This window comes from Chrysemys picta, chromosome 17, assembly GCF_011386835.1.
Source record: "Chrysemys picta bellii isolate R12L10 chromosome 17, ASM1138683v2, whole genome shotgun sequence".
Lineage (NCBI taxonomy): Eukaryota > Metazoa > Chordata > Testudines > Emydidae > Chrysemys > Chrysemys picta.
The window spans coordinates 14,386,320-14,405,194 of record NC_088807.1 but is presented as its reverse complement, the minus strand read 5'-3'; the positions used below and the strand labels follow the sequence as shown (position 1 = coordinate 14,405,194).

The following is an 18,875-nucleotide window of genomic DNA, read 5'->3' as shown; positions in this document are numbered from 1 at the left end:
CTCCCTATCTGTCCCCTGACTGTTCTGACTCCTATCCACACCCCCGCCCCCGCCAGATCCCCGGGACTCCCACGCCTATCCAACCTCTGCCTATCCCCTGACTGCCCCCCCGAACCTCCAACCCATCTAACCCTCCCTGTCCCCTGACTGCCCCAATCCCCCTCCACACCCCTGCCCCCTGACAGCGCCCCCACAGAACCCCCAACCCATCCAACCCCCCCCTGCTCCCTGTCCCCTGACTGCTCCGATCCCTCTCCACCCCCCCGCCCCCTGACAGCCCCCCCATAACTCCCAACTCATCAAAACTTCTCCCTGCTCCCTGACTGCCCCCTGGGACTCCCCTTACCACCATGCTGCTCGAGCCACTGGCTCCACGTGGAGCAGGCTGCCGCGCTGCTGAGCGAACAGCCCCTCCCCCACAGAGTGCTGAGGCGGGGGAGGGGGGAGCAGGGGAGGGGCTCTAGCTGCTGGAGGCCAATGGGAGCGGCTCAATCGGGCCCAGCCACCCTATCAGCCACGCCGCACTCTGCATGGAGGGGGGGGGAAATCTCGGACCTTTCTATCTTATTACCAATTCCTCCCTGACAGCTTTTTAAAGACGAAAAAGCAAGACATGTCCGGGGAAATACGGATGGATGGTAACCCTAAGCTAAGTCAATAGCAGTCGGGTGGGGAAGGTGGTGGGCAGATATTGACCCCTCTCTTTTCAGCACAGAGGAGCATGGGGCCCGGTTCAAGCTGCAGCCATCCCACCATGGGCATCCCCACCTGCTCCATGAGGCTGTGCCAGGCACTGTACAGATCCCTGACTCACAGGTCCCCTCTGGGCCAGTGACTCCCATGGGGGTGGCCTGGAGGGTTCCCATGCCCCCAGGGGATCAGTACTGAGCGTCTCTGTACAGGGCTCTGCTAACAGCCGGGAAGCGCCTACGTTCATCCCCATCCCTGATAACTGAGCTCAGCCCCTCATTTCACCAGCAAAGCCTGCAGCAGGGAACACGCTACCAACAGACAGAGGGTCGGGGCCAGACCTGATAGGGACGTTTGAGACACAGGCCCAAAGCAGAACCCTCGATCCCAACCCCTCCTGAAAACACAGATCTAGGGTTGGATCCAAGCTGTGTGACTTGGGCCTGGTCCTATAATGAGTCAGACCCAAGCCCCAGACCCAGAACCCCCAAATTCTGGGACAATCCAGAACTGTGTGGAGCTTGTCAGACAGCTGGGCTGGTCATGGTGTCCAAGCTCCTTCCAGGGGAAAACCTCAGGTGTCGACGGGCTCCTCAGTGCAGCAGAGACAGGCAGAACCAGACCCAAGGGCTGGACGCAGAGTCTGGGCAAACTCCAGTGAGAAAGGAGGCAGCAGTTTCTCCCTGTGTGAGGGATTAACCCCCAGCTCCAGCTCCCCAGGGAAATGGGGGAGTCACAGCCAGGCTGGAGGCCTTTCTGGGAGATGCTTTAGTCAAACAAAAGTTGCTGGGCTAAGTGCAGGGGAGCTGGGGGAAGTTCTCTGCTCTGGGCTATCAGGGCGTCAGATTGGATGGGCTAATGGACCCTCCTGGCCTTAAACTCTGTGAAGTTTAACCCCAGCCTGGGCTGACTGCTAGCCCTGGCCCATCCCCAGCACCGAGCGCTGGCCCTGTGCTGGTTTGGGACAGTCCCACTCCCTCAAATATTGCAACAGCACAATCCTCTCTGCCACTAAAGGGGATTTGCCGACTCCCTGGGCCAGGGGCTGCTCTTGGTTCTGTTTCCTCCCAACCTGCTGCTAATTAGCACAGGGGTCCCAGATACTCACCGGGCAGCAAGAAGCACAGAGACAGGATCATCGGGGTGGTGGGGGAACCGATATAGACGGAAACGGCCCAGCAATGACTGCTCCTGATAAGGTCGGGTGGGGATAATCTGCAGTCACTCCCTGCTCCGACTTGCCCCCTCAGCCCTTGCCCCCTTCTCCCCCAGGGCTCAGGGTGGAGGGACCCTCTCCCTTTTCGGCATCTCTGCCAGCCCCTCAGGGCTAAATTGTGAACCCAGACACTGTTGCTGCTCTGAGTCCCCGTCAGGGCCGTATGGCTGAGGCAGCAGGGACACTGCGGCCCCTCTCTGCTCTGCCCCATCCTGTTCTCATGTCATCACTCCCCGTTTCCTGTCCACCCCGGCCACAGCATCTTTATTTAATGCCGAAAGCCTGAGAATCAAACACATGTCAAATACACCTGTAAAAACCTTCCACTGATTTAGTAATAGAGGGGAGCACAGGCCTGGCCTGGCTGGAGGGTGTAACATTAACCACACCTCCCTCATCCATAGAGCTCAAAGTGCTTTACACAGGAGGGAAACAAGTGGAGAAACTGAGGCACAGGAAGGTGGGGACATGAATGGCCTGAGGACACCCAGGAGGGCAGAGCAAGGAACAGAAGCCAGGACTCCTGATTTCCAGGCCAGTGCTCTGTCCACTAGGCAACGCTGCCTCTCTTTACCCCAGGCACCAGTGTGACAAAGATATTTAGGCACCTAGTGCTGCAGCCAGGCATATAGTGGGATTCACTAGAGCTCCTAGGCAGGCCGGGCGTATGACTCCTATTGGCAGCCAATGAGACTTAGGCACCTCACTCCCTTGGGCACTCTGTCAGTCACACAAGGCGCCCGTCTGCATCGCTGGGCTCCTGAATCTGGCCCCAGGTGCTGAAGGACCCGGAGCAGCTGAGAAAGGGAAGCTCCTTCTCCGTGCAGAGCAGGGCCAGGCAACCCCCAAACCACCTGCCCTCATGTGTGAGCCGTGCCCTGCACGGGCACTGGGAGGTCACTGCCGGGACTGCAGCTGTGGTCCTGTGTCACCTGAGGATCTCTCAGCCATCACCTCGGGGCCACATGCTGCTGACTCCGAGGAGGTGGCGCCTTCCAGTCCCCAGGCATTAGTGGAGCTGGGCTCCATCTCCCTCGCGGGGGCCCTTGGGGCAGCCAGTCCCCACCTGTACAGCCCCCCTTGGTGACAGTGGTGAAGCACTGGAATGGGTTACCTAGGGAGGTGGTGAAATCTCCTTTATTAGAGGATTTTAAGGTCAGGCTTGACAAAGCCCTGGCTGGGATGATTTAGTTGGGAATTGGTCCTGCTTTGAGCAGGGGGTTGGACTAGATGACCTCTTGAGGTCCCTTCCAACCCTGATATTCTATGATTCTATGATTCTATTAAAGGGTCTGAGCTCTAGGGCTGACAATGCTACGCCAGAGCTCAGCTCACAGCCCAGGACTCCAGTGACTTGGGGCTATTGACCCAAAGCTCCCACCTCCCACAAACCCTCCTCCATCATGTCCCTCTTGCCTCTAATGCTGGGAACAGGCTGAGCCTTGGGGAGCCTGGGCTCAGACCAAAAGCCCCTGGACGTCTCCTGTTGTGATGGCACCTAGAAAGTATAAAACCATGAGGTGTTTTGTGGACTTTAGGAAAGTAAACCCATTCCCCAGCCTGACCTATGCCCCACACCCCGAATACAAGTTACCTACGGCTTGTAACTGCTGTTCTTCAAGATGTGTTGCATGTGTCCATTCCACTCCAGGTGTGTAAGCGCCGCCAGCACAGTTGCCAGAAAATTTTCCCTCTGTGGCACCCGGTGGGGCAGCTCGAACGCCCTCTGCTGCTGCATGCTCATAGTGCTGGTATAAAGCGCTCACTTTGAGTCCTACTGAACGAGTGTAATTTATTTGAGTCCATTGATTTTGGGGTTGCACAGGGAAGACCCTTTCTTTCTCTCTCATGGGCAACGGATACCACCAGGTATCCTGGGGGGGGTGTTGTAAAGCAACTCATAACCCTGGGCAGGAACAAAGTATTTGAAGTCGGAGGAAGGGACACGGGGAGCTCCCTCAAAGTCTTAACTGGGTCCATAATGGCATCATTGAGAGGCAGGGTTACTTTTGTAGGGCCTGAAGTGGCTCAAATATCAACTAGGCTGTGGGAGGACTCCTTCACTACCTCCTTCTGTATGCCCAGATTTAAGGCCACCCTCTTCTTATGACCTTCTCATAAACAAACTAGGGAAATACAACCTAGATGGAGCTACTATAAGGTGGGTGCAAAACTGGTTGGAAAACCATCCCCAGAGAGTAATTATCTGTTGTTCACAGTCAACCTGGAAGGGCATATTGAGTGGGGTCCTGCAGGGATTGGATCTGGGTCTGGTGCTGTTCAATATCTTCATCAATGATTTAGATAATGGCATAGAGAGTACATATATAAAGTTTGCGGACAATACCAAGCTGGGAGGGGTTGCAAGTGCTTTGGAGGATAGGATTAAAATTCAAAATGATCTGGACAAACTGGAGAAATGGTCTGAAGTAAATAGGATGAAATTCAATAAGGACAAATACAAAGTACTCCACTTAGGAAGGAACAATCAGTTGCACACACACACTGGGAAATAACTGCCTAGGATGGAGTACTGCAGAAAGGGATCTGGGGGTCATAGTGGATCACAAGCTAAATATGAGTCAACAGTATAACACCTGCAAAAAAAAGCAAACATGATTCTGGGATGTATTAGCAGGAGTATTGTAAGCAAGGCACAAGAAGTAATTCTTCTGTTCTACTCTGCGCTGATTAGGCCTCAGCTGGAGTATTGTGTCCAGTTCTGAGTGCCACATTTCAGGAAAGATGTGGTCAAATTGGAGAAAGTCCACAGAAGAGCAACAAAAATGATTAAAGGTGTAGAAAAGATGACCTAAGAGGGAAGATTGAAAAAATTGGGTTTGTTTAGTGTGGAGAAGAGAAGACTGAGAGGGGACATGATAACAGTTTTCAAGTACACAAAATGTTGTTACAAGGAGGAGGGAAAAATTGTTCTTCTTAACCTCTGAGGATAGGACAAGAAGCAATGGGCTTAAATTGCAGCAAGGGCAGTTTAGGTTGGACATTAGGAAAAACTTCCCGTCAGGGCGGTTAAGCACTGGAATTAATTACCATCACTGGAGATTTTTAAGAGCAAGTTAAAGAAACACCTGTCAGGGATGGTCTAATACTTAGTCCAGCCATGACTGCAGGGCACTGGACTAGATGACCTCTCAAGGTCCCTTCCAGTCCTACAATTCTATGATTCTTTAACAACTCCTGGTGCATGTTTTAGTCATCCAGGGGAAGCGATATCCTCCCTCTCCCAAGGCTGCCTCATTGGGGAAGAGGAAGAGGAGGCCAGCACTGGCTATGGATGCTCTTCCTTCCTTTCTGCACTAGCAAAATCCCCTTTAGCCAGCTCCAGTAGTTCAGTACCAGGCTCAGTACCAGAGTCCAGACCAGGCGCTGCCTGATGGGATGGTGCCACCCTTCTTTCCGAGGTGACCAAATAGGAGTGCCTGGAAACTGGGGGAAACCCCAAGGGTTCCAAAAGGGCCACTGGACTGTGAAGGTCCCCAGTGACCTCCTGGTCACTCGATGTTACTCCTGTGCCCGGGTCCATGGAAGGGTGGAAATGCCTGGAGCAGCAGTGAAAGCGGCTCCTCAGATAGGAGGAATAGAACCCAATCTCTGACTTGGAAGAGGATGTGTGTGTCCAGCAATCACTGGGTGCCATTCCCGCCAATGCTGGAGATGGGTGCAGTGGTGGAGAGGTTTGCACCATGGCAAACATAGCTGGTTCCCCTTTTGACAGTACCGAAGGGCACGGTACTGAACGCTGAAGTGACCAGCAGATTCACTCCTGTCCACCAGCACCAATAGTGCCGACTCCTGAACTACCGGCAATACCGGTACTGACAGCAAGAGAAGGTCCCTGGCAGTAGCAAATGCCTTCAGTGTGGTCGGTACTGAGATAGTAGAGGTACTGCACGGGGCTGCAGATATAGAAGGCTCTTCTGGTGCCAGAGTTGATGGTGGTTGTCTAGATGCCGGAGTGAAAGGTGCTAACTGCTGCAGTACCGAGGTGGAGGAGTGCTTTGGTTCAGAACGCACTCTACTCTGAACCCCATGCCTGGCTGTCTTCAGTGCCGGGGATCACCCCATTTTGGCTGGCTGTTTCTTATGCCTGTTTCTAGGCACTGGGGATGGTGATTGGTGCCGGGACTCCAGTATGTAGCAGCACTCCTTATGGACGCCGAGGCACTTGGTGCTGAGTCTGACCAGCCTGGCTCAGATGCAGGTCTCAGTGCCACCTCCATGAGCTGGAACTTGAGCCGGGCCTCCCAATTATTTGTGTGAGGCTTAAAGTCCTTGCAGATCTGTCAATGGTCCCCAATATGAGCTTCTCCCAGGCACCTCAAGCAGCTGGAATGTAGGTTGCTCAGGGGCACAACTTTGTTGCAGGAGGTGCAGGGCTTAAAGCTAAATCATGATAACCAATTTACTAAACGTCCCTAAAATTAACTCACACTCACTAAAACCAACTATGACTCACTATGTACAATAACAAGAAAGTCCACTGAGAAACTGGCAGATGCCAGGAGAGCGGTTCCAGCAACCGTCTCAGGCGGTAAGAAGGAGCTGAGAGGTGTGGGGTCGGCTGGGCGCTTTATACCTGTGCTAGCAGCGCGTAGCAGCAGAGGGTGCTCGAGCTGCCCTGACAGGTGCCACTGAGGGAAAATTTTCCGATGACCATGCATGGGTACCCTAGAATGGAATGCGTATGGGCATCACTCGAAGAAGAATTCCCCTTTCCCGGCAGCTCTAGCTGGGCTAGTGCACAAATATTTTGTCAGTTATAGGGCTGTCTGCTCCTCTGTTCCCTCACTGGGTGACTCTTCAGGCCTTCCCCTCTCAGACCAGCCCTGGGCAACAGCCCCCCGTGGACTGGCTGTGCTGACCCCCAGAAGGTCTGGACTTGGTACCTGCAGTTCCACCCACTGCAGCGGTGACCAGCCATAACGGCAATGACTCAAACAGATTCTTACAAAGTCTTGTTTGATCTCAACAGCAGAAGCCAGGCACAGCCAGAGAACAGGGTTTAACACAGTAACAGGCTCCTTGCACGTCTATCTCATCCTTAGACCTAGGCAGCCTGTTCTACCCCAGGCCCTCATCTCTGGGGCTGGGGCCGTCTGGTCCCCACAGTCTCTGCCTCCCTCTCCCCGTCCTTCCGGGTGTCTGTCAGTGCAGTGCAAGGTCTCTGTTCCCTCCTGGGTCCTGAGCCTAGTTCACCGCGGGTGGCTCAGCAGGGGGCCAAATGGGATATCACAGCGGGTGGCTCTGCAGTGTCTCTTATCCCTCGCAGTGTTTGCCAGGAGGTGGGGGCAGGGGAGCAGCCAACCCCGGCTCAAATTAACCCCTTGTGTTCATGCAGTGACCCCTGCACAACAGACAAACAGAGCAGACAATGTTCAGAGGTTATTACAGGGCAGCTCCAAACTCGTCACACCCAGTGATTCTCATTTGTTCCCCTAACTCCTGGCACCAGGGTGGAAATGGTTGGTTTAGGCGCTGGCTACACCAGGAGAACCATGTTCTCACACCATAACACCTCCCTGGGGTTCACCTACACCAGTTACAGGCAGTTAAAATGCCCATGGCACAGGTGGCCTTGTCTTCACTTGGATCTGATGCTGAGAGCACTGCCTGGGTCCAGCCAGCTCATCGCACACACACCTTTTACCTAGCGTGGACCCAGCATTTGTGGGTGGTGCTGCCCAGGGCTCCCCGCCCCCCATTTTCTGCTGGGTCCCATCACAACCTGCACTAAACTGACAGCCAAGCCCTAGGGTTTAAATGCAGCACACGCAGCAGTAAAGCCAGACACGGCGCACAGGGGCATTGGGGTCACACTTTTCAGCTCTACACCACAGCCGTAGGCTAGAAACTTTCTTTTTATTTGCTTTAAACCAAAACTGAGATTTTCCCACAATCCCAGGACTCCAGGAGCTGGGGCTTTAAAGGAAGCAGCAAATACCATGTGTCATGGATCCACAGGTCTGGTGCTCTGGAACAGCACCTGGGAGGTCCCGTGCTTCATGTTGTGAGCTCCCTTCAGCGAGTCCGTCTGAACTGGACACCTGGGGAAGACTTGCACACCCAAAGGGAGCAGTGCACCCCCGATTCCCTGACTCTGGAGTGACTCTCAGCCAGCACTGTAACAGCAGGGGGTTTATTAGGTGTTTAGAACACAGTGTAGGAAGTTGTTAGTTAACACAGAGAATCGAAAGTTCCAACATAATCCATCTGGGTCAGTCCAGAGCCCTCAGACCCCTCTTTAGTCCTAGTCCAGGAGCTTCTCTCTGCCTCCAACGGCCCACACATGTTGGGTAGATGCTTTTGGATTTATTGTATCCCACATGAGCTATTTTCTTTCACTTCCTTATCTCCAGGGCCGAGTGCTGTCCAGGCGCTGGGGCTGTTTCTTGGGTTGCATGTGGCTCTGTGTGATTTTTCTTGCCCCTCTCTGTCCCTGAGGGCAGGGGGTTGTGCAGGGGCTGTGGGATCTCCCTGAATAACAGACCCACTAACTCCTAATTTCTGTGGAAATCTCAGTCGCTGGGGGAGCAGATGCTGAGGGGTTTCCCCAGGTCCCTCCCCACAGCGTGACCAGGGCTGAGGAACAGAATCAATCGCTCAGAACCTTCCACAGGAATCTCCAGGGAAAGGGCCATTGAACTGACACTATAAAATGAGAGACTCCCCCCTTCTAGATCCAGATACACCCCAACCACTGTCGGCCTCACACTCCAGGTCTGGATCACAGTGTCGGCCTCCCTGGGATGATACCGCCCCCCAGATCTCCCCAGAGCCCAGCACCCCTCCTCAGGGGGTCTCTCCAGCCGCTTCTGACTCACTCTGTCCCTCACAGTCTCACTCAGCACCCCCAGCTCCCAGTCCGGGCTGTCCCCCACCTCCACCTCCCAGTACCCCCTGCAAACCCCATTTTTAAAGTTATGTCTTCACTAGCAATGTTAAAGTGCTGCCGTGGCAGAGCTTTAACATGGCTGTGTAGTCACAGAACCAGCGCTGGGAGAGAGCTCTCCAAGCGTAAAAAACCTACCTACATGAGGGGCACATCTCCCAGCGCTAGTGCACTGTCTACCCAGCCACTTTACGGTGCTGAAACTTGCAGTGCACACCCCTGAGCGAGAACGTTGCAGCGCTGTAAAGTGGAAGTGTAGACAAGGCCTAAAGCATAATGATTCCTGGACACAAACCCCTCATTCCCCAGGGCTATCAGGGATCCAGATAGGCCAGCCGGCCATGGAGATTGGGGGTCATGTTGGACTCTTCTGCCATCCCCAGAGACGGTGATTTCAAGGTGTTTCCAAACTGTCTCCAGGATGATGCAGACTGGGGAGAGAAACCAGAATAACCCCATTAGCCACGGGTCCATCAGGGGCCCCATGATTGCACAGGAGAGAGATTCCAGCCAGCACAGACGGAGCGAAGAACAGAGTATTAAGAGCGGAGGTGACTAGTGGGACTGGCACCACTAGCCTGGATCTGGCCGGGAGCTCCAGGGCTGTGGCTGGGCCTAGCCCCTGAGCTGGTGGGGAGGTGGGGGGAGCTGGAGTGGGTTTCCTCTCATTCCCCCATGCACAGGCTCTGTCTCCGAGAAGTGCTAGGGCTCCCGCAGGGCCAAGGAAGGTGCCCAGGGAGTGAAGACTCTGCAGGCTGTGGAGGGAGGGCTGAGTGGGGCTATTGGGGGAGCTGACAGGGTAGGGATGGATCATCGCTGAAGGACCAATGGGAGATGGGGTGAGGGTGTCAGGACTAACCAAGGAGGGGGGGGTTGTGAGGGGGCTGGCTGGGGCTGAGACTTACAGCTCAGGGCAGCGTGTTCAGGACCATTCGCGGCATCCAGACCCAAGGCTTTGCAGCCAGCGCACGCCCTGCCCTGTCTGCCCCATGGGGACCCCACACTTCTGACAGCTCAGCAACGTAATGCTGATACCACTAGCCCCAGTGCAGTGTCTGCTCAGCCCCTCCCAGCCTCACTCACCCACGTAGCTCCGAGCCCTCCTGAACTCTGAAAGGGAAGAGAAACAAACATGGTCAGGGGCACGGCAAACATGGGGAAGTCGCTCCCACAGGAGGTGCTGTTCTGGGAGAGGGGTCATTGGCAAATAGAAAGAGATCGAGTGATGTGAAATGCGACATGAAAACATGTCCTCTTACCTAGCTCTCTGACTGCCCTGCCTGAAATGGAAAGAGACGGAGTTATTCCCTGTCATTTAAGCAGAGGACTCAGTTCTGGGGGCTGTTCTGTGACTATGTGATAGCTTTACACATAGTTCATGGGCCCTCGCTGCCGAAGGAGAAATGTCCCGGCTGTTTGAAGTGAGAGACAGGTAGGATGACCAGACAGCAAATGTGAAAAATCGGGACAGTGGTGGGAGGTAATAGGAGCCTATATAAGAAAAAGACCCAAAAATCGGGACTGTCCCTATAAAATCAGGACATCTGGTCACCCTAGAGACAGGCCCTTTCATCCAGAGACCAGAGATCTCTGCTAATAGTAATGACCGGCTCTCAGGGATGCCTTTATATTGTCTCAATATCGGGGACTGGAGCAAATGTTGCTCTCAGAGACATTGCTGTAAATCCACAATAACTCCGTGTGCGTCACTGGAGTGACTCTGGATTTACACTGGTGTCATCCAGAACAGAATTCAGGCCTGTAAGAAGCTGCTGTTTGGCTGTGGTGGCTCCCAGCAGATTGGGAATTTTAAAGGGACACTGGTAGGATAAAAATCCTGGGTGGGATTCGCAAAGCATCTGGCCTTGGTGGAAGACTTGAGTCTGCATCCAGATACAGCTCTGACATTCTCAACCCTTCTGTCTAAGGGGAATTCCCTTTTTGTGTTGCTAATAACCTTTTGGAGCATCAAAGCTACCCACTGCAGCAGTCACCTATAGAAAGCAGCTGACTCCTCCTATTGTATCAGAACAACATGATTGGCATTGGATTGTCAAAGGCCAGGTGACACCTGCCTGTCTATCCAGACATGAGAGCAGGTAACCCTGTGTCTGCTGCAGAGAGCTCACAGTGCTGCCTTGGGACTGGGGTGGCTCTAACGTGACAGTTGGGTGTGTCCCTGCCTCTGGATGGCTGTGTAAGTGCAGAGCCTGTCAGAGGTTCGTAGCTTGAAATCAGCATCACAGTGTGAGAGGCAGCCCAGGTTGCTGCATTTGTGGGGGGTCACTGGTCCCACAGTCCAGGTTACACCCCGGAGACCACATCACACCCACCCACACTGCCAGTGCACTAGCTCAAGCAGAGCTAGTATGTGTCTGGCTACCCGTGCCAGGAAGCTCGCTCCCACCTGCAGTGTAAACGTACCCAATGAGCCAAGGATCTCAGAACTGACAGAATGTGTGAGACAAAACTGTTGGTAATGAACAGCAGACAAAGTCCCTGATTAGCCCCTAAACAGAGCCCACAATTTGCCCCTGGGGGCAGCACCCACCGCTGATGTCACTGGAGGTAATGAGGGGAGGGAGCATCACACCAGAACATGTATCATGTAAAGAGGGGCTTGCACTGCTGCAGCCTGTCACCCGGCCTCAGATCTCCTATTTCTGTGCCAAGCAATCCCTTTGTGGTGCTGATCTGCACAAGTTTGTAACTTCAGTAGTTAGTGCTTGGCAAGAACTTAGCTGGGGAATGGCTCCATGGGGCTGTGTGGCACTGGAGTTAATGTCCACACCAAAAAGCCGTGAATTAAGGTCCTGTCTCGACTCCTAGTGGAACAATGTGGGTGGTGGGGCCCACCAGAATGCACCTCACAAAGCCCATACAGAGCATAGCAGGGTTTGGAGGCTCTTTTCATTCGAGTTCCAGGCCTAGACGAGGTGGAGAGGAAACACGACAGGACTGAAGAGCTGAGGGCTTGGATAGCAGGGAGGCTCTGGGGGACTGAGGGATGCCAAAAGAGCTGGGGAAGGAAGCCCAGGACTGGGATGTAGGGGGCTGCAGGCAGTGGAGGTGTTTGTCCCATGGGGACCCCCTGCACAGCTCAGTTCTGGGGCCCCTACCAGTGACCTGGCATGTATGGTGTGTGTGAGGTCATGCTGTGCAGAGGACACAATTCAGAGCCCAGGGCAGCACTGAGCAAGACAGAGCAGCTGACATCTGGCCGGTGAGATTGCAGGTGCCTAATGCCACCATTAGCTGCAGGTTGGGATTGAGGGGCTCTGACAGAGCTGTGGGCCTGGGGAGTTGTGAGCGGGAATAAGCAGGGGGCTGCAGGTAGGGATTGAGAGTCACAAGCAGACTTGTGTATGTGGGAGCCCAAGGCTGGGATTTTGGGAGGCTGCAGGTGGGCACAAAGGGATCCAGCCAAGCTGGGTGCAGGCAGCCCAGCATTGGGGAACAGGGATTGTGCGAGTCTGAACTGAAATGTCTTCACAGAGCTGCACAGAGGAAGTTTGCGCAGCACCTAACCAAGGGTGAGTCTACACTAGAAGCGCTACCTCGGTGCTGCTGCACCACTGTGGTGTGTCTGGAGAAGATGCTTTATGCTGATGGGAGAGAGCTCCCCCGTCAGTGTAGCTAATTCAGCTCCCTTGTCTCTGTCGGTGGAAGAGCATCTGCCCCTGACATAGCACAGTTCACACCTGGGCTTAGGTCGCTGCTTTTTGACACTCCTGAGCGACGTCAGTTATATCACCCTAAGCCCTAGTGTAGACCTGCCCCGTGTCCTGCCATTCCCTTTGCACTACAGTCACTTTCGGTCATTAAGCAGATACTGAAACCTGAGCTGCAAACTCTTCTGGTTTTGTTTATTTCCCGGGAATGGGGAGATGATCATGAAGGTGACTGAAATCCATACAGCGCATGTGATGACTTTCCTATCACATGACAGTGTGAAAGCCCAGACACACGTTTACTAGGGGTTAGCCAAGTACCTGATTGCAAGAAATGGTCACTCACCCTGTGCAGGAACTGTGGTCCTTCGAAATGTGTCCCTATGTGTGCTCCACTACCCGCCCTCCGTCCCCTCTGCTTCAGAGTTCTCTGCTGGGAGCTTTGCAGCAGAGAAGGAACTGAGGGTGGTTTGCCCACCCAGAGCTATACAACAAGGGCAGGGGGTATGAGGCGATTAGCACACACACATGGGCTGAACAGACACTGCTAGGAGAAAGCTCCAATCAAAGGCACAGGGGGCACTAGCTCACCTAGAGTGGAGCTCCTGCAGGGACACTAACCGAATAACCAACCCTTTCTCTGAGATGCTGAAATGGAAAAGAGAAAAGAGTTAGACACAGAGACATACTGTGTGATGCTGTGTGCCCCATAATGACTGGGGTTAGTTACAGACACATCCACAGCCACGGACTCAGCCAGCAGCTTTGATAGGAACAGGGCTGGAGGTTAGTGATACGTATCGACACGCAGCAGACCTGGGATTTGCAAAGCATCTCGCCTTGATGGAAGACATAGATCTGGATCCCGATACAGCTCTGACATTGTCAACCTTTCTGTCTCAGGGGAATTCCTTTTCTGTGTTACTGACAGCCCTTTGGAGCATCAAAGCTACGCACTTCAGGGATAAGCAGGGGATGGACATGCAGATGATTGGGGCTCACATCTGGGATCTGGCCTTAGCAATAAAGCATGGAAACGTGATCCACTTTCTGGGAAATGGCCCAGAAGACCATGCACAGCGGCAGTCACCTATAGAAAGGGGCTGGCTTAGTGCTGCCTCCCCTGTGTTAGCTGCTCCTGCTGCCTGACTCTGATCTCCCGGTAACATGACCTGCTGTCTTCTCCTGACTCTCCGGCTGCCCTTCTGCACTGTCTCGATCTCTAATCTTCTGGTAGCCTGCCCTGGCCTGGCTCCTGGCTGCTGATCCCTGTTCTGACCACTAGGCCTGACTGCCCACATCCTGGTTCTGACAGTTTGCATGGACAATGTAGGCTACTCTGTTCCCCCAGACTAAGCAACAGTTGCATTCCTGCAACTGTGCCATGATTTTTCTCTAGTGGAACATTTGGAGAACTGTCAGGCCCAACAGTTAAGATCCCATTCCTTTTGGTGGCCCCAGATGCACCCCATAATACAGTCATTCATTGCTTCTTGTGATGTTTATGCCTATGCCAAGATGACACACACACCTATGATCTTCTCCATCCCTTGGTCATCCTGTCTCAACTCTGGGTGACTATCACTGCAGACTTTATTGTAGAAAGTCATAGCATTACTGACAGTAGTGGACACTTTACCAAAACGGCTGTTTTCGTCCCCAGCACAGGCATATCCTATGCTGCAAGGATGGCCCAACCATGTATAAACTATGCAGTCTGTAGCCATGGCCTTTCAGAACGCATCACTTCTGATCTGGGGCCTCAGTTCATGGCCCGGTTTTCATGTGAGGCCCTTTGCCTGATGGGGGCCTACACGAGTCTTTTCTCAATTTACCCTCTCAAGTCCAGTGTGCAAAAGCAAAAGACCAACCAGATCCTTGAACATTAGCTGCGATGTTACGTCAGCCACCACCAGGGTGACTGGTCCTCGCTTCTCCCTTCGGCAGAGTTTCCATATAACAACATAGACCATACATCTGTGGATCAAAGACCGTTTTCCACTAACTAAAGGTACCACTCCTGATTCCACCTGCAATTACCTATGTCCGCTCATATCCCAGCCACCTCAGACCTAGTACAGCGGATTCCTCATGACAGCAAGGCCCCACCTACTCAGTGGAGGGAAAAGTATGGCTCTCCATGAAGCATCTCTGAACAGACAGACTCTCTCGCAAGCTGGACTTTCAGTTTCTTGGCCCCTTTAGGATACAGCAACAGGTTAACTCAGGCATTTTGAACATCAACTACCCCATTCTCTGGAGATACACCCGGTGTTTCATGTCTCACTTTTGAAACCCTAAATGGGAAACCCTTTTGGCCAGCTCTGCTACCTTATCTGGGAGGGATACGGCCCGGAGAACACCTGAGAGATGGTGGAAAATATACCCACCCCTACACTAGTATGAGCATTCCATTAGAATCACCCCCCAAAAAGCCTGGTCCAAGGGACTGATGCCAGGGAGATGTCTTGAAGCCTGGCCCACAGGGCTCTTATCAGCCAGTAAGTTCCAACCCACCTCCCACTGACCTGCTGACAGTTACCAGACCTACAACCTCAACTGTAACAGAGGACTCCATTTCGGGTATCTTATTGGTGGAACACTGTGGGTCCTAATTGGTTTTCTGCTTCTATTTAAATGAAGCACGGGACCAGGAATTTTCCCATGCAACTGGGGTATTTCCTGCTCAGGACTGGATCCCTTCTCCCACCTGCTCCTTCTTCCTGACTCTGATCTCCTGGCAACCTGACCTTGCTGCATGTTCACACATGACTCCTGCTCCTGCTCCGACCACTAGGCTGACCACGCATGATACTCGAGCAGAGCTAGCATGAGTCAGTTACCCGAGCTGGGACACTCATTCGAGCCAAGGGTCTCAGAACTGGCAGGATGTGTCCGACAAAATTGTTGTTAATGAACAACAGACAAGGTCCCAGATCAGCCTTTAAACAAATTGCCCCTGGGGGCAGCACTTCCAGCTGCTGGCCCTGCTAGGAATGAGGGGATGGAGTGTCATACCCGAACATGTATCACGTAGAGAGAGGCCTGCAGTCCTGTAGTCTGTCACCCGGCCTTAGACCTCCTATTTCTGTTCCGGGCAATCCCTTTGTGGTGCTGATTTGTGTAAGTCTAGGGTTAGTGGTTGGCAGGAGCTTAGCTGGGGAAGGGTCCGTGTGACTGTGTGGCTCTGGAGTTACAGTTCATCCCTAGAGACGTGGGGTCAGGTCCTGTCTCGGTTCCTAGTGGAACAAGGTGGTTGGTGGGACCCATTAGAGTTCATCTCACGAAGCCCATATAAAGCGTAGTAGGTTTTGGAGACTCTGTTCATTTGAGGCCCAGGCCTAGACTAGGATGTGGAGAAACTGGACAGGACTGAGGAGCTGAGGGCTGGGATAGCAGGGAAATGGTGGATGGGGACTGAGGGATGCCAATAGAGCTGGGGCTGGGGGAGGAACCTCAGGGCTGGGATAGCAGGGGGCTGCAGACAGTGGTGGTGTTTATCCCAAGGAAACCCCCTGCCCAGCTCAGTTCTGGGGCCCCTACCAGTGACCTGGCATGTGTGGTGTGTGCGAGGTCACGCTGTGCAGAGGACACAATTCAGGACGCTGGGCAACACTGAGCAAAATGGAGCAGCTGACGTCTGGTGGACCAGCTTTGGCTTTCAGGGGGCCCCTCACTTCCTCGGGGTTCCCTGGAATTGTACGGCTTGCAGGAACCTAACATCACCACTAACTGCACATTGAGATTGAGGGTCACTGCAGAGCTGTGGGACTGGGCTGAGTCCAGGGCTGAGATAGCAGGGGGCTGCAGGTCAAGACTGAGTGGCACCAGCAGAGCTTTGTGCATGGGAGCCCAGGGCTGGTTAGCAGGGGGCTACAGGTCAGCATTGCTGTGTGTGGGAGCCCAGGGCAAGGATAGCAGGGAGCAGTGTGTGGGCACTGGGGGACCAGCAGAGCAAATCAGAATTGAGATATATGCATAGAATTGCTGGGAGGAAGTTTGTCCAGCCCCTGGTTAAATCCTGCTATTCCATGTGCACTAAATTCACACTCTGTCATTAAGGATGATATTGAAATGTGAGCTGCAAACTCTGCAGTGTTTGAATATTTCCACGGGAGGGGGGAGATAATCATGAAGGTGACTGAAGTCCATACTTTTGAGTGTGGTGATTTTCATGTCACGTTAGAATGTAAAAGCAGAGACACACGTTTACTAGGGATTATCCAAGTACCTTCTTCCAGTTCCTTGATCTTCTTTTCCTTAGATGCTAAAATGGGAAAGAGAAAAGAGTTAGACACAGAGACAGGAGCTGTGTGATGCTGTGTGACTCAAAACAACTGGAGTTAGTTACAGACACCCACAGCTACACTCCCAGCCCCAGGAGTCAGCAGCTTTGATAGGAGCGGGACTGGTGGTTAGTGATACGCACCAAGGCGCAGGAGCCCTGGGATTTGCAAAGCATCTAACCTTGATGGAAGACATGGGTCTGGATCCCGATACAGCTCTGACATTCTCAACCCTTCTGTCTAAGGGGAATTCCTTTTCTGTGTTACGAACAGCCCTTTGGGGCATCAAAGCTACACACTCCAGGTGTAACTAGGGGATGGATGTGCAGATGATTGGGGCTCACATCTGGGATCTGGCCTTGGCAACAAAGCATGGAAACGTGAGCCACGTTCTGGGGAGTGGCCCAGCAGAGCCTGCACTCCAGCAGTCATCTCTCTCTTCTTAGAGGGAGGGACCTACCTGCAGGGAGCTGAGAAGGTATCTGGAGTGGAGCAGGGCTGGGGGAAGGCCAAGGGGAGCTGGGGAGCTCCGGCCTGGAAACCCCCTGGGCTGCGGCCTAGCCTAAGGCCTACTGGGTACAGGGATTGCAGGGGGCAGCCCACGGGTAGGCAGAGGTAGCAGGTCCAAACCCCCTTGCCTGTGATGAGTGGCTGATACACGGCAGTCTGCCCAGGGAGTGGGGCTAAGCAATGACTGGCAGAAGCCAAGACTGAAGCGAGGTGGGGATGGTGGGTGGGGGGTTACCCTGGGTGGTGAGACCCCGAGACTGTGGGTTTATAGCCAGGGGGCAGAACCCAGAGTAAAGGGGCACCGGGGTCCAGGAGGGACTCGGGCCCAGTGGCAAGCGGGACACCGGCCTGCAGAGCGCGCTCCGGAGGCTGGAAGAGCTAATTCCCTGAGAGACCAACAGGAGGCGCCGCCGGGTGAGTCTGCACACTGTTACAGGGCTCTAATGGGGAGGTGGATGAACTTACCAATTGTCTCACGCAGCTTGTGGCACTCTGGGGAGAGAAGAAAAGGAGACCATCATGGGTTCAGTGTGGGTTGTTCCAAGAACAGTGACATGGGGCTGTTCCAAACATTGGTACATCTCCACTGCAGCTTGGAGGGTGCTTCCCAGTTCAGGCTGGCAGAGACATGTTAGTTCTGCTTAAGCCAGTGTGCTAAAGTAGCAGAGTGGCACATGCAGTATCTTGGGCTGGCAGCTCAACTACAAACATGTTCAGGTCTGCAGGGTGTGTAGTAGGGCAGCTACCCTGAGCTGCTGCCCCTGATACTCCTAGCTACACGGCTATTATTGGCATTGTCTGATGGGGCTGCCAACAACAGCTTGTGGGTCACTGGAGACTTCCAGGAGGAAAAATCCCCAAACTGCTGGAGATAGGACACTAGATGGTTCGCGCTCTCAGTTACTACAGAGGATTCTTTCCCAGGTGTCTGGCTGGTGGTTCTTGGCTATATGCTCAGGGTCTAACTGATCACCATATTTGGGGTTGGAAAGGAATTTTCCCCCTGGTCAGATTGTCCAAGACTCTGGGGTTTTTTTCACCTTCCTCTGCAGCATGGGGCACGTGTCACTTACCAGTTTAAATTAGTGCAAATGGTGAATTCTCTGTAACTTGAAATCTTTAAATCATTTTTTGAGGACTTCAGTAACTCAGCCAGAGGTTAGGGGTCTGTTACAGGATTGGGTGGGTGAAGTTCAGTGGCCTGCAATGTGCAGGAGGTCAGAGTAGATACTCATGATGGTCCAATCTGACCTTAGAGTCTATGATTCTATGAGTCTATGAACAGCAGGGCCCTCGAGTGTGGAACACTCGTCTGTAGGACTCGCAGGAGCCGGTGTCTTCCAGCCCCACACCCAGTGACTTGTCAACAGTCTCTGGAACGTGAAGCTCAGCTCTGACAGAGGATTCCAGTCCTGGGATCTGATTGGTGGAACTCTGGGAGTCCTGATTGGTTCCCTGCTTCTATTTAAACCAAACACAGGACCAGGAAGTCACCAGTGCAACTGGGCTTCCCCTGCTTAGTGCTGCCTCCCCTGTGCTAGCTGCTCCTGCCTGACTCTGATCTCCCGGTAACATGACCTGCTGCCTCCTGA

At 53.5% G+C, this 18,875-nt stretch overlaps 1 protein-coding gene and 1 pseudogene across 1 annotated transcript in view; both read right to left on the bottom strand.

Moving 5' to 3' along the window:
- Positions 1 to 7,772: 7,772 nt before the first annotated feature.
- LOC135976335 (nuclear factor 7, ovary-like) lies at positions 7,773 to 8,850 on the bottom strand (annotated as a pseudogene).
- The window catches only part of LOC112060997 (butyrophilin subfamily 3 member A2-like), a 48,131-nt gene continuing 38,090 nt past the window's right edge, over positions 8,835 to 18,875 (bottom strand). The window contains exons 12-17 of the mRNA XM_065571467.1: positions 17,749 to 17,775; positions 16,719 to 16,754; positions 13,079 to 13,135; positions 10,076 to 10,096; positions 9,900 to 9,926; positions 8,835 to 9,247 (exon numbers count right to left, since the gene is read on the bottom strand). Of these exons, the coding sequence (XP_065427539.1) occupies positions 13,104 to 13,135; positions 16,719 to 16,754; positions 17,749 to 17,775 (95 nt within the window). The 3' untranslated portion in view covers positions 8,835 to 9,247; positions 9,900 to 9,926; positions 10,076 to 10,096; positions 13,079 to 13,103. The remainder of the gene's footprint in view (positions 9,248 to 9,899; positions 9,927 to 10,075; positions 10,097 to 13,078; positions 13,136 to 16,718; positions 16,755 to 17,748; positions 17,776 to 18,875) is intronic.